Source organism: Peromyscus eremicus, chromosome 14 (genome assembly GCF_949786415.1).
Source record: "Peromyscus eremicus chromosome 14, PerEre_H2_v1, whole genome shotgun sequence".
Lineage (NCBI taxonomy): Eukaryota > Metazoa > Chordata > Mammalia > Rodentia > Cricetidae > Peromyscus > Peromyscus eremicus.
Genome location: NC_081430.1, coordinates 28608747 through 28622417, shown reverse-complemented (window position 1 = coordinate 28622417; position 13671 = coordinate 28608747). Strand labels below are relative to the sequence as shown.

At 39.5% G+C, this 13671-nt stretch overlaps 1 protein-coding gene and 1 non-coding gene across 4 annotated transcripts in view; one reads left to right on the top strand and one right to left on the bottom strand.

The window, feature by feature from the left end:
- The window catches only part of LOC131924426 (protein transport protein Sec23A), a 72919-nt gene that overhangs the window by 44440 nt on the left and 14808 nt on the right, over positions 1-13671 (top strand). Inside the window, exons 17-20 of one of the 3 annotated variants that reach the window (XM_059279707.1) lie at positions 1057-1143; positions 4355-4510; positions 5693-5758; positions 10701-10816. In XM_059279707.1, coding sequence (XP_059135690.1) covers positions 1057-1143; positions 4355-4510; positions 5693-5758; positions 10701-10790 — 399 coding nt within the window. In that variant the 3' untranslated portion in view covers positions 10791-10816. Of the gene's footprint in view, positions 1-1056; positions 1144-4116; positions 4323-4354; positions 4511-5692; positions 5759-10700; positions 12055-13671 lie in introns of those variants that run through there. The other 2 variants (XM_059279706.1, XM_059279708.1) reach the window with 2 other exon arrangements.
- Positions 4119-4255, bottom strand: LOC131924798 (small nucleolar RNA SNORA2/SNORA34 family). Its single transcript, XR_009383058.1, has one exon. It is a non-coding gene; the product is annotated as a small nucleolar RNA SNORA2/SNORA34 family (small nucleolar RNA).

The window sequence follows — 13671 nt, the reverse complement described above, 5'->3', positions numbered from 1 at the left end:
TATTTTCACATGTGTGTGTATGTGTGTCACTATGTGCACATGCATGTGGGTGGTCATGGAGGACACGGGAGGCTGTTGTGTCCACTGCAGCTGGAGTTACCTGGAATTGTTTGTGAGTTGCCTGACGCGAGTTCTGGGGACTGAACTCAGGACCTCTGAAAGAGCAGCAAGTACTGTTTGTTCCCTCGCCTACCCTGTTGTCTATGCTTTCTGACCTCACTGTTAGTAAACTGGTTGCAAAACTCACGTTCTGGATTTGGTGTTCTGGGTTTCGGCACCAAAATTGTAGGTAAATTGCACGTTTTGCAACTCTGGAAAGGTGTCCTGACTACCTGGGGAGTCAGGCAACACCTTGACCTGTGTACCACAGCTCTGATAGCTGAACTTCAAGGAGACAGTTCAGCTCTGGAGGGGGAGGTATCCTGCACACTGCTGCTCAGAACAATAGCTCTGCCCTGAAGGTGTCCTGGACACCTGGAGGCTTTTAGCAGCAGTTCAGCTGAGATCCATTTGGATGAAGACTCAGAGGCTTCCAGTTTGAGGAAACAGGATCAGCAGAGGAGTTGGTGAGGTGAAGTTGGCCGTGGCCTGTTCTGTTTCTTTGATCTTTCAGCATTCACCCTAATATCTGGCTCCGGGTTTTTTATTAATAAGACTGTTTAGCAATTTGTGTTACAACACACAGTCTCTATATAGTCTTGGCTGATCTGGAGCTTGCTGTGTAGACCAAGCTGGCTTGAAACTCACAGAGATTCCTGTCTGTGCCTCCCAAGGGCTGGGATTGAACTTGGGCACCATCACACCTGGCACATTGACTTTTAAAATTGTTACTTCAGTGTTAGAGAGATTCCTTAGAAAAATGAAATACACTGAGAATTTACAATGTCAGGCAACATTTGATGAATTGAACATTGAAAAACTAAGATGAAGGGAAAAGGAGCTACAACAGCTCACTTTCCTGGATGGCGCTGTAATATGAAATACCTAGTATGCAAATTTAAAACTAAATAACAACTGCAAACGATAACCTTCATCTCTATCATTGCTTCCTTTCAGCCAGTTCTTCTGGACAGCAGCAGCATTCTTGCAGATCGCATTCTTCTCATGGACACCTTTTTCCAGATTTTGATTTATCACGGTGAGGTAAGACAATAGCATTTAAAGCTATGTATGTAAAATCTTTTCACTTGGAATAAAAAGTTTTCCCTGTCTAATATGTGGCTCATATTTAGTCCATGCTAAGCCTTGATTTATAATAAGATACAGGTTGACTGTCTAATCCAAAAGTTAAAAATTCAATGTACTCCAAAATCCAAACATTTTGAGTAACAAAATGTTACAGATGGAAAATCCTATTTTCTTATGTTGATAGTTATTATTTAAATTTTTGAATAAAACTAATTTTGTTTATTTTATTTTAAATAAATAATTGTTTGTTTATTTGTGCAGAGGTCAAAGGATAACTTGTGGGAATCAGTTCTTTCCCTCCCTTATGAGTCCCTGGCATCAAACTATGTCCTCAGGCTTGGAGGCATTTGCATTTACCCACGGAGCCAGCTTGCTGGCCCTAATGCTCAAAATTATTTAAAATGTATAGTATTGTCTTCAGGCATAAGAAATATTTAAACCTAAGTGAATTTTGTGTTTAGGCTTGGTACCTATCCCCCCAAGTATCTTAATATGAATTTACACATACCTATACATATATATATATATATATATATAAATACATGAAAGTACCTGAAATCCATAGTGCTTCTGCTCTCACAGATTTTATACAAAATACTCAACCAGTACATACACAATGCGGTTCTTCATGGTATAGGATTTTGGGTGTCAATCATACTGAGCCTGCTTGTGTTTACTTTGTTGTTTTGTTCACACACTAGTGGACAAATGGATTTACACAAAGCACAGTACTATGAAAGTATAACCATGGACCTGTCACACTCTTGGGTTTCACCTAAAGAAATGGAGGGAAAAAGTCAGCTTTTGTCAATGGGCTAACTTGCTTTTTCATTGCTATATGTAATCTAAAGGCTTTTCTACATGTTCCCTATAACCTGAAAACTCATGTAAGGCATAAATGGAAATTTATAAGTTTTTGAAGTGCTGAGAGGTTAAAAGACCAGAGTGGGTAGCTGTTCAGCTTTACTTTGGGTATTTAGCAGAAGTCTATTCCTGCATTTATTCATTCAGCCAATGCTTAGTCTGTCCTCCATGTATGAAAATACTGCCATGGGCAGTTTGGAAGGCACTTCTAGTTTTTCCTGGATCCCTGCTTTAGCTTGTAGTGTAGTGTATTATCAATTATAGGATTTATTTTCGTGGTTACCATATTTGTAAATTATTTTAGATTTTATTTATTGACGAGGATGGCTGAGTGTTGAGACACTGTGTGATATGATAGTCTTGCCTTCCCTTGGACTCATAATTCTCCTGTTTCAACCTCCTATGGTGGGATTATTGGTGTTAGCCACCACACTTGGCCCTCTAATATCCTTTTAAATAGTACTATCCAGTATTTTAAGAAGGATTTGTGCACTGGGCTTGGTGACATGTCTTTGATCCAGCACTTGGAAGTCTGCTCTGTGAGTTTGAGGCTAATCTGGTTTACATAGCAAGTTCTAGGCCAAGCGGCTACATGGTGAGACCCTGTCTCAAAAATTTTTAATTATATTTTTGTTTTGTATTTTTAAAGATTTGTTTTTAAATGTGTATGTTTACTCATGGGCACCCATGTACCCATGAGTGCAGGTGCTAATGGAGTTAGAAGAGCTGGAGTTACAGGCAACTATGAACTTCCTGATGTGAGTGCTAGGATCTGAATTTGGACCCTCTGCAAAATGCTCTTAAGCACTGAACCACGTCTCCAACTACTATTTTTTGGGTTTTTTTTTGTTTGTTTATTTTTAATTGATGCCAGCTTCTAATGTACCTTATATTTTAAGAAGAATAACAGAGACAGGTTTTTTCTTTTTCTTTAATGGTAATTTTTGCTTTAACTTTGTTAATATGAGAAGTCCAAAGTACATTAGTCTTTGAGTTGCAGAATATAAAGTTATACAGATTATACATTGACTGAGTCAGATAACTTGGATTCCAAACCAGCCTTAAAATTCAGAATTAATTAATATGGCTCTAGACTCATTTAATATAAATGTGGATACAGTTTCCCTTCTACAATGCATTGTTTTTATAACATTATTGCTATCATTGTTTTTAGTTTATTTCTCTTATCAGAATGTAACTCTAACAGCATGGTGGTGTATGCCTTTCATCCCAGCACTCGGGAGGCAGAGGCAGGCAGATCTCTGTGACTTTGAGGTCAGCCTGGACTACATAGCCAGTTCCAGGACTGTATAGAGAGATTCTGTCAACAACAACAAAAAAAATCAAAACAAAAGAATGTAACTCCATTGGTGAAGACTTCTTGAAAGTAGACCTTTGAAGTGTCTAGGAATTTTTGATAGAAACCCCTCACAGAAAAGGAAGACATGTTTTAGTAAATACTAATTTGATATGATAGTGTTTTAACTTTTTTTTCCTGGCATTTCTATTTCTTTTGTCTTATGTTTTAAACACAGTATAATTTTACTTTACATTTCTTTTTGTTCCTTTTGTTTTCAGTTTTTGAAACATGGTCATCTTTTGTAGCCCTGGTTGCTCTGGGACTTGGTAGATTGGCCAGGCTGGCTTTAAGCTTGTGTTGATCCTGCTGCCTCTACCTCTTCAGTGCTGGGGTTACAGGTGTGCACCATCATGCCTGCTCTGCCTTTAAACCTGTTTTTCTATTAGACTCCCTCCCTTTCTCCCTCCCTCCCCCCTTCCTCCCTTCCTTCTTTTCTCCCTATGTTGGTTTTGAACTCTGAACTTAAGTAACCCCACCTCAGCTTTCTGAGCAGCTGAGATTACAAGGTGTGTTTAGTGCACCTGCTTTTGTTTTACTCTTAAATTGAAGAGGAAATATGCTAATTTTGTATTTAGTAATATACTCTTTTACTTACATTTTCTCTGCTGAAATAAGTTCTTGTAAGTTTAGAAATTGAGGTAAGTGAGAGTATTTTCTCTTATCCTGTTTTCTTTCTTTCTTTTTCATTTGTTTATTTTTTTCAGCCAGATGCTTTTTTCTAAGGAATTAACCATACCATTTTTAAATTTCTGAAATGCCCAGCAGACCATCGAAAGACATTTATTTAGGCACCTGCTTGAAACCAACAGCTTCAGCAAACTGCTGGCCTTGATTCAGGGCCAATCTTATCCTGTTTTCTGATAACTTCCTTTGAAGAAAATTCTCAAGAAATTTAGATCACCAAGAAATTTAAAATCATTCCTTTAATTGTTGTAAAATTAGACTATAGCACAATGGCGGAAGTCGGGATACCAGGACATGCCAGAATATGAGAACTTCCGGCACCTTCTGCAAGCCCCAGTCGATGACGCCCAGGAGATTCTGCACTCCAGATTTCCAATGCCGAGATACATTGACACTGAGCATGGTGGAAGCCAGGTGAGGAGCGTCCCTGTGTTGTGTGTGTAGACTGCAGTGAGGTGCTCCTGCTTGTGTTGTTTGTAATGAGAGCTTCTACCACACAAGGCCAAGGGCAAGGGAAGGAGACGGGAGGGGAGGGCGGCTTTTTGCAATGCTTTGAGAACAAAGCATTACAGTTACTGCCTAGTTTCCTAAAACAGCCAGCATTCTCTAGTTCACAGCAGCCATGATTGGCCATCCTGACAATGTGCCAGCTGTAGATTAGCAAAAACGTAAGAACTGTTTGGAAAATCATTTAGGGTACTTTTTTCCATTTAATTTTTTTATTTATTTTACATACCAACCACAGTTTTCTCTCCCTCTTCTCCTGCTCCTTAAATCTGTTCACTGGTAAGGCCTATGAATATGAAGTTTTGGTAATTTGTTTCAGTTTGGTAGAAAGTAACTTGTCAGGTTAAGGAAAACACTGTGGCCAGGCGGTGGTGGCGCATGCTTTTAATCTTAGCACTCAGGAGGCAGAGCCAGGAGGATCTCTGTGAGTTCGAGGCCAGCCTGGTCTATAGAGCGAGTTCCAGGACAGGCTCCAAAGCTACACAGAGAAACCCTGTCTTGGGTAAAAAACAAAACAAAACAAAGCAAAAACACCCCACAAACCCCCACCCCCCAAAAAACCTGTATTTTAAGACTTATTTTAAAATGATTTTTAGGTTTACAGTTGAAACATTTTTAAACTTATTTAATGTGTTTGGGTGTTTTGCCTATATTTATTTAATTTGTGCACCACATTCATGCAGGGACAAAGGAAGTGAGGAGAAGGATGGTATCCCTAGGATTATAGTTACAGGTGGTTTTGAGTCACGTGGGTTCTGGGAACCCAACCGCAGTCCCCTGGAAGAGCAACCAGTGCTCTTAACTGCTGAACCATCTCTCTAGTTCTGTACATATGATTTTCATATGCTGAGTTTGGGGCTTTGTATTTTAATATTTTACCACTGTTACAAATATGTAATGTTGAAAGAATACATTATTTCTTTATACTGTGGCCTGTGCACATGTATGTTAAATTTTAACAAAGTTAATTTTACCAGTATATTCAGTTAAGTTGGTGTTAGATGGTATGTTATATGTAGCTTATCTTACTAAGTCTGTTTCTGATTGGTGCTGTTATTATTTATTTATTTATTTATTTATGCTTTTTAGGCACGTTTCCTCCTTTCAAAGGTGAACCCTTCACAGACTCATAATAACATGTATGCCTGGGGACAGGTAAGTGTGAATAAGAGTCTTGGAAACAATTTCTTTTTGTGTTCTTAGTTATTTTAGTAAAAGCCACATTTTCCCTGTGTATTTAATGATGATTTCTGTGGGAAAATATAAGGGAAGAGTAGAAAATATAATTAGTATTTGGTGCTAGTATTTTATTAGAAAATAAAAAAGCAATCTTGTCACATAGAACCTCTCCAGATTCCAAGTTTAGCACCAATACACTGGAGATAAAAAGCAATAAAGTCTAAAAGACAGGCATATGATAACTCAAGCTATGAGCTACAGAAGACCACAGTAAGCCAGGAGGGCTCAAGGATTGTGGTTAAGAAGGGAGGCAAGAAGCCTGGAAATAATTATCTCCATGTCTTAGATTGGTTCAAGTCCTACCTCTTGATGCCGCATGCCAACGCTTTTGGAATATCCAGTCTGCATGGGCTCTGTGCTGGCACTCCAGGGTGTGTGATGACAGCCTCCCCAGCCTGTGGAGAGCTTGTGGTCCAGTACTAGAGATAAGCCACATCAGTGCAGTACAGGACAGAATATGCAAAGTGTGACTACAGGGAACTAGAAAGGATGGAGGGGTGGAAGAAGAATCGGCCCCATGGTGGTGACAGGAGAGGGTGTGTGAGGAGGAAAGAGCTCCATGAAAGGACTGTTTGGTTTAAGGAAGGCTTTTATCTCCATGGGTGGAAATCCATGGAGAATAGGGAATTCAGAAAGTGTGGGCTGTGATAGAGTGTAGGTAGAAATGAGTTGTAGAACTTAAAACTGTGGATTGAATTGTGGAGGACCTTGAATGCCCCCAACGGAAAAAATGTAAAACTCTTTTCTGCCTCATGTGCTATGAGGATGTCGGCCATTCTCAGCACTCAGTGTCAGCATTCCAGAAAACGTCAACATCACTGTGAAGGGGTGTATAGTTATTGTGAAGAGCTCCCAAGGAAGTCTCTGGGAGAACTTTAGTCACATCTGTGTTGAACTCAGTTTCCTTGGGAAGAATAAGATGTGGCTCTGGGCCGAGGGCTGGTGGGGGATGGAAAGGAACTGGCTGCTGTCTGTACTGTCTGTAGTCAGTGCACAACATGATGAAGGGCATCATACTGGGCTTCCTCACAGGGTGGGGTCTGTGTGTGCTCACATTTTATCAATGTAAATATCCAGAGTCCATAGGAGGACACATGTTGTTTATTCAGTATCTCAGTCCCAGAAAGATGATTTAGTCCTCGAGGGGAATGATAGTGAACTTGTTTCCAATTCAATTGCTATGATTCCGCCAATACCAAGTTAGAAGGACATCAGAAACATTTTGGATAGTACTTATGCTTCTGATATAAGAAACAGGTTGATGAATAATCAAAATATAGAAACAGGATCCTGGCTTGTGAGACAGATGTGGGGAAAAAGGCTTTTAATGATGACTTTTAATAATAATAATAAAAAAGAACACACACACACACACACACACACACACACACAGAGACACACACACAGACACGCGCGCGCGCACAGACACGCATGCACACACAACTCCAGTGACAAATGTTATTCATGAATGGCCTGAAGAGGGCATCACTCTAACACTGTTATGCAGTGCTTCATATCCTAAGTGATGTAAATCTTGAGCCTCAATGTCTAATCTTGGATGTATTTTATTTGTCTTAGTTTTTAAATTTTGTTTCTGGAGTGTGTGTGTGTGTGTGTGTGTGTGTGTGTGTGTGTGTGTGTGGTGTGTGTATGCCTATGCACACATGCCACAGTGCATGTGGAGGTCAGAAGGCAACCTTGAAGTTAGCTCTCTACTTCACCTTTATGTGGGTATAAGGGATTGAATACAGGTCTTCAGGCTTGCATGGCGTGTACCTTTCCCTGCTGAACCTTTGGATATATTTTATTTTTCCCTTTTATTGAAAATAGATTTTTGGGGGTCCTGGAGTGATGGCTCAGCAATTAAGAGCCCAGACTGCTCTTCCAGAGGACCCGGGTTCAGCTCCCAGCACCCACATGGCAACTCCATGCATGGGATCCAACACCCTCACACAGACATGAATGCTGTCAAAATACTAATGGGCTTAAAATAAAAATTAAATAAAAAATAACCTGACATTGCTTGTCAGGCAGTGGTGGTGTATGCCTTTAATCCCAGCACTCGGGAGGGAGAGGTAGCCAGATCTGTGAGTTCACCTGGTTTACAAACTGAGTTACAGGATGGCCAAGGCTATGCAGATAAACCTTGTCTCAAAAAAAAAAGCAAAAAAAACAAATAACAAAAAACAAAAAAAAGAAAAAGAAAAAAGATTTTTCCCTCAGGTAGTAAATCCTGATTATGTTTCCCTCCATCTTCTCCTCCAGTACCTTTCACCTCCCTCCTGTCTAGAGCCACTTTTTTTCCGTCCCTCATTAGAAAACAAACAGGCTTCTAAGGGAATGTAATAGAATATGATGTATGACATGATGAAAAAAACGAAAGAATGGTATGAGTTTGCTTCCTTCTGGCTAACATTTCTGTTAAAAGTGCCAGGGAGAAGTGAGTCTGGAGATCAAACTTAACACACACATAAAGAGAGAGATTATTTATTTATTTATTTGTGTGTGCATGCAGGCTTGTATGAGATTGTGTGCACATGTGTATGCAGGAGGCCAGCAAGGCCAGAAGAGGGTGTGGGTTTCCTGGAACTGCATTGCCATGTGTGTGCTGCAAACCAAACCTGGATCTTCTGCTAGAGCAACAAGTACTCTTGACTGCTGGGCCATCTCTGTAACTTCTAGCTATTTTCTTTTCAATTATTATTAATTTTTTAGGTTAGCATACACAGTGATAGGTTTCTTTATGGTGTTTTATATTTGCCACTTTTTTATTTTTTTATTTTTTTTTATTTTATTTTTTTTTTTTTTTGTGGTTTTTCGAGACAGGGTTTCTCTGTGTAGCTTTGCGCCTTTCCTGGAACTCGCTTTGGAGACCAGGCTGGCCTTGAACTCACAGAGATCCGCCTGGCTCTGCCTCCCGAGTGCTGGGATTAAAGGCGTGCGCCACCACCGCCCGGCCTCTTTTTTATTTTTTTAATTTAATTTTATTTATGTATTCTTTTGAGAAAGGGTCTTTCTGTATAACCCTAACTGTCTTAGAACTCTCTATGTAGATCAGGCTATTCTTGAACAGAGATTGACCTACCTTTGCCTCTTGAATGCTGGAATTAAAGATGTGTGCCACTACACCTGGCAAGATATATTTTATTTATTTACTTGTTTTTTGAGACAGGATTTCTCTGTGTAACTGCCCTGGCTATCCTGGAATGTGCTGTGTAGACCAGTATGGCCTTGAACTCACAGAGATTTGCCTGCCTCAACCTTCTGAGTGCTGGGATTAAAGGCGTGTACCACCACTGCCTGTTTTTGTTGCTATTTTTTTAAAGATTTTTATTTATTTATTTATTTATTTATTTATTTATTTATTTGGTTTTTCGAGACAGGGTTTCTCTGTGTAGCTTTGCGCCTCTCCTGGAACTCACTTGGTAGCCCAGGCTGGCCTCGAACTCACAGAGATTCGCCTGGCTCTGCCTCCCGAGTGCTGGATTAAAGGTGTGCGCCACCACCGCCCGGCTAAGATTTTATTTTTAATTACATGTATAAGGTGTGTGTGTGTGTGTTTGTGTGTGTGTGTGTGTGTGTGTGTGTGAGTATGTGAGTGCCGTGCTTGTGAAGACCAGAAGATGGAGACAGATTCACTAGGGCTGATGTTACAGTGAATTGTGCACCACCTGATATGGGTCCTTCCTTGCTATGTAACTCGGGTCCTCTGCAAAAGTAGCGAGCTCCCTGAACAGTTGGTGCCATCCCTCTAGCCCCCATATTTTGTTCTAATTTGTCTCCTGTCCCTCTGCCTTTTTAGTGTCCCACATCTTATTCCCTTTTCTTGCCCCAAGTACTCCCTTCTGCTTCTATGACAACTGTATCCCATTGCAACACCCTCATTAAAATTACTTCTTCCTCTCTCATCGTATCCTTCCTAGTCTTATCTCATACACACACACACACACACACACACACACACACACACACACACACACACACACACACACACAAACTCTCTTTCTCTCTCTCTCTCTCTCTCTCTCTCTCTCTCTCTCTCTCTTTCTTTCTCTCTCTCTCTCAAGCCTAGGTGAGAGAAAATGTGTTTTGGTTTTTTTTTCTTTTGAGTCTGGCTTGCTTTTCTTAATAGTAATTTCAAGTTTCATCCATTTTTCTGCAAATGTCATGATTTCTTTGTACCTAAATAATGTTCCACTGTGCATTTATACCACTTTTTTTTTTTGTATCTGTTCATCTGTTCATAGAAATCTTGGCTGGTTCTGTAGCCTAGCTATTGTGAGTAGTAGTTCAGTAATAAATGTGAGCATGCAAGCATTATCATCTCTGTGGCAGGACTTAGATCCTTGGGTAAATGCTCAGAGGTGGTACATGGCAGCTGGGTCACAGGACAGCTCTGCTTTTGCTGTGTTGTTTGAATGAATCTCTAACATTGTCATTGGTTCACACTTAACTGAAAATAGTAAGCAGTGTTTTTTGAAGTATCTGTAATGTGTCTAGGGTGGCTGCACATTTACCTCAGCAGCGATGGCTCCTCCTTCCCTGCATCCTCACCAGGCCAGGCCATCTGAAAGCCCTAACCCTCCACTCTCACACTGTTGGTCTTAGTGATGACCAGCCCCATCCTGAGATAGTTATTTCCTAACAGAGGCTTGAGTTTCAGGAGCAGCCCCTACACCACAGACAGACCTGCTGCTCAGGCCATTCTGGGCATTTAGATGAGTTCCCTCTCAGGAAGCAGGGCCCTGTGGTAGCCATTACTCTATTTAAAATGAGGTCCTTGTCTGTTGTAGATTTCCATGTGCATTCCTCAGTACCACCCTGTATTTTAATCACAAATCCTTCTCTTTTCCTCCAGGAGTCTGGAGCACCTATTCTCACAGATGACGTTAGTTTACAAGTGTTTATGGATCATTTGAAGAAACTTGCTGTGTCAAGTGCTGCTTGACATGCCACATGTGTTAGACATTCAAGGTGAAATACTATTCCAGTTTCTTTTGCTTTTTCCATTTATCTGTGGAAGCAACAGAGATCTCTCTCCAAATCTGTTTTGTGGCAGTATGATCTGAAGTGACATATGAACAAATATCGATGATTAAGCTGAAATATAACAAGAGCAATGAGAACAAGTTGGTTTTGCTTGGTACAGTATTATAACGGGTTTTATAAATTTGAGGTCTTTATGATTTAATATGTTTAAAGAGTTAGAATGGTCTGCTTTGTATTACAGAGAACACTTATTTGTATACTGCAGACAGATCCACAGTGGCACTGGGTATCCGCACTGACCTGTTAGGGGTATTTAACAGCAGCCAGAAAGGAACAAATTAGTAGTGATGTCATATGAAGAGTTTGCTTCTTTGTCACGTAATTTTCCTGTGTTTTTTAGCACACATGTATACCCCATTCTGTATTTGTTAAAGTGGATTTATTTGTGTGATTTATTTAGGAATTATTTGACTTTATAGTAGTAATTCTTATGAAGGGAATTTAATGTTTTTGGTGACTTGCAAAAATCATTAGAGTTAAAAAATCTGAGTGAGGTTACAACCTCATAGCTGACATTAAATGTGAAATTCCCACCAAGTACCCAACTCATGTGACTAACCAGAGTAATTTTTTAAGGAAGCTAGAAAAATAAAGCATGTTGTCAGGGTGATGAAAGAAATTCTTCACAGTAAAAAGACTATTAAAATTATTAACCATATTTTGTTTTTGTTATATCATTTTGTTGTTTTCCCTTCTTAGATAAATTTTCCATTGTGTCCTTCAGTATTTTAACACCACTTTAGGAGTTTTCACTTCACTTTTTGTTTCAGATTCCTTGTGAAATTTATTAATTTGTGGTTCTTACTGAGACAGTATTATATAATGTTTAGCTATATCATGTGGAGATAGTTCTATTTGATTTATTGATTAGTATCAGTCACTTTTACCTTTCAAGTTTACTTGTAGCAAATGTTTACATTGCTAAAGCAGATAAGTTTGACAATGAGTTTTATGTACCAAGTGCTGCAAATGCAAGGTTGTGCTCTGATAGTTGCTAAGGGCAGTGGTGACTGTGAGTGTACTTGCATGAACACAATCAGACGATGGGAAAGCAGGAACAGCTAATTGTTATACTCTACTGTTGAAATAAATCGCTTTGTTCTGTGTTATTGGAATTGAACTGTGCTAGGCCAAAATGCCAATAAAATATACCTTTCTCTTTCTCTGTTTTCTTGGTTATTTTACAGTCTAGTAAAGCCTGGAAAGCTTAATGTAAAATCAGAGCACTGTACTTTTTTTTTTTGAGATAGGGTTTCACTATGTATCTCTGTCTGTCCTAGAACTCATTATGTAGACTGTACTGGCCTCAAACTCATATAGATCTGTCTGCCTCTGCTGGAACTAAAGGCATGGGCCACCACACCCGGCCTAAATTTTTTGATTGATTGACACAAAATTGTACAAATTTATGAGTATGGTGTGATAATTCAATACTTATGTGTAGTTATGATCAGATTATTTTAATTAGCACTTTCATTTTTCTAAACAGCATTTCTTTGTGTTGGAAAACTTCAGACTTTATTCTCCTAATTCTTATAAAATATGCAATAAATTGTTGTAAACTGTCGTCACTCAGCTGTGCTAAAGAATACTGGAACTTTGTTCAGCTATATTTTGGTACCTGATCTTTCTCTTTCCCTTCTAGTCCCCAATGACCACCATGCTACTTTAGTATGACTGTGTGTGTGTGTGTGTGTGTGTGTGTGTGAGAGAGAGATATGTAAATGTGTGTGTGAGATATGTAAATGTGTGTGTGAGATATGTGAATGTGCACCAGAATTCGCATTCTGCCATAAATAGCAAGATTTCAAACTTCTTGTGGTTCAACAAGACTGCAGTGTATGTGTGTACATTAAAAGTTTGTATTAAGTCCGTATATAAAATAATGTGCTTCATTATGGCATTATCACATGTATCTGTCATTATACTTTATTCCTATTTGCTCCCCTTCCCAGATGCCCTCTTCCACTCCCCTGCTCTTGCTTATACCAGATTTTCTCTATCCCTTCGTCTGAGTCCTTACCTTGACTACTATAAGTTAGTGGTGCAATTAACATATGAGTTCAGATAAATCTTTGATAGAATGATTTCATTTCTGTTGGTTAAATACCCAGAAGTGATAGCTAAACCCTGTGGTGGATCCATTTTTAGACTTTTTTGGGGGATGGGGGAGCCTTGTAACTATTTTCTTTTAGAGGTGTATGAATTTGCATTCCCATTAGACTCTAGACTCTAGTGTTGCAGTTATTAGTTTACATTGTGTGAAGATGTGTCACTGTGATAGTTTAATAAAGAGCTGAATGGCCAATAGGTAGGCAGGAGAGAATAGGCAGGACTTCCAGGGAGAGAGAAAACTCTGGGAAGAAGAGAGGTGAGAGACACCAGTGAGACTCTGAAGAAGTTGCGCATACTGTACAGAGCACAGGTAACCGAGCCATGTGGCAGAATGTAGATTAATAGAGACAAGTTCATTTGAGCTATAAGAGCTAGTTGGGAAAAAGCCTAAGCTAAGGCCATGCTTTCATATTTGCGGGCTGGCGGTCCAGATGAGAAAGTACTACCACACTCTAGTGACTATAGATTTGCAGAAGTTCCATGTTCCTGTGTTCTCACTAGCATGTGCTAGCTTTCACTTCTTTGGTAATAGCCACTTTTCCTGGGGTGAGGTATCTTGGTGTGATTTATATTTCTCTGATGATTAGTGACACATAGTAAGCATTTTTTCATCTAGTTGGCTGTTAACCATATTATTGATTGTTGTAAATTAAATGCTGTGGCTT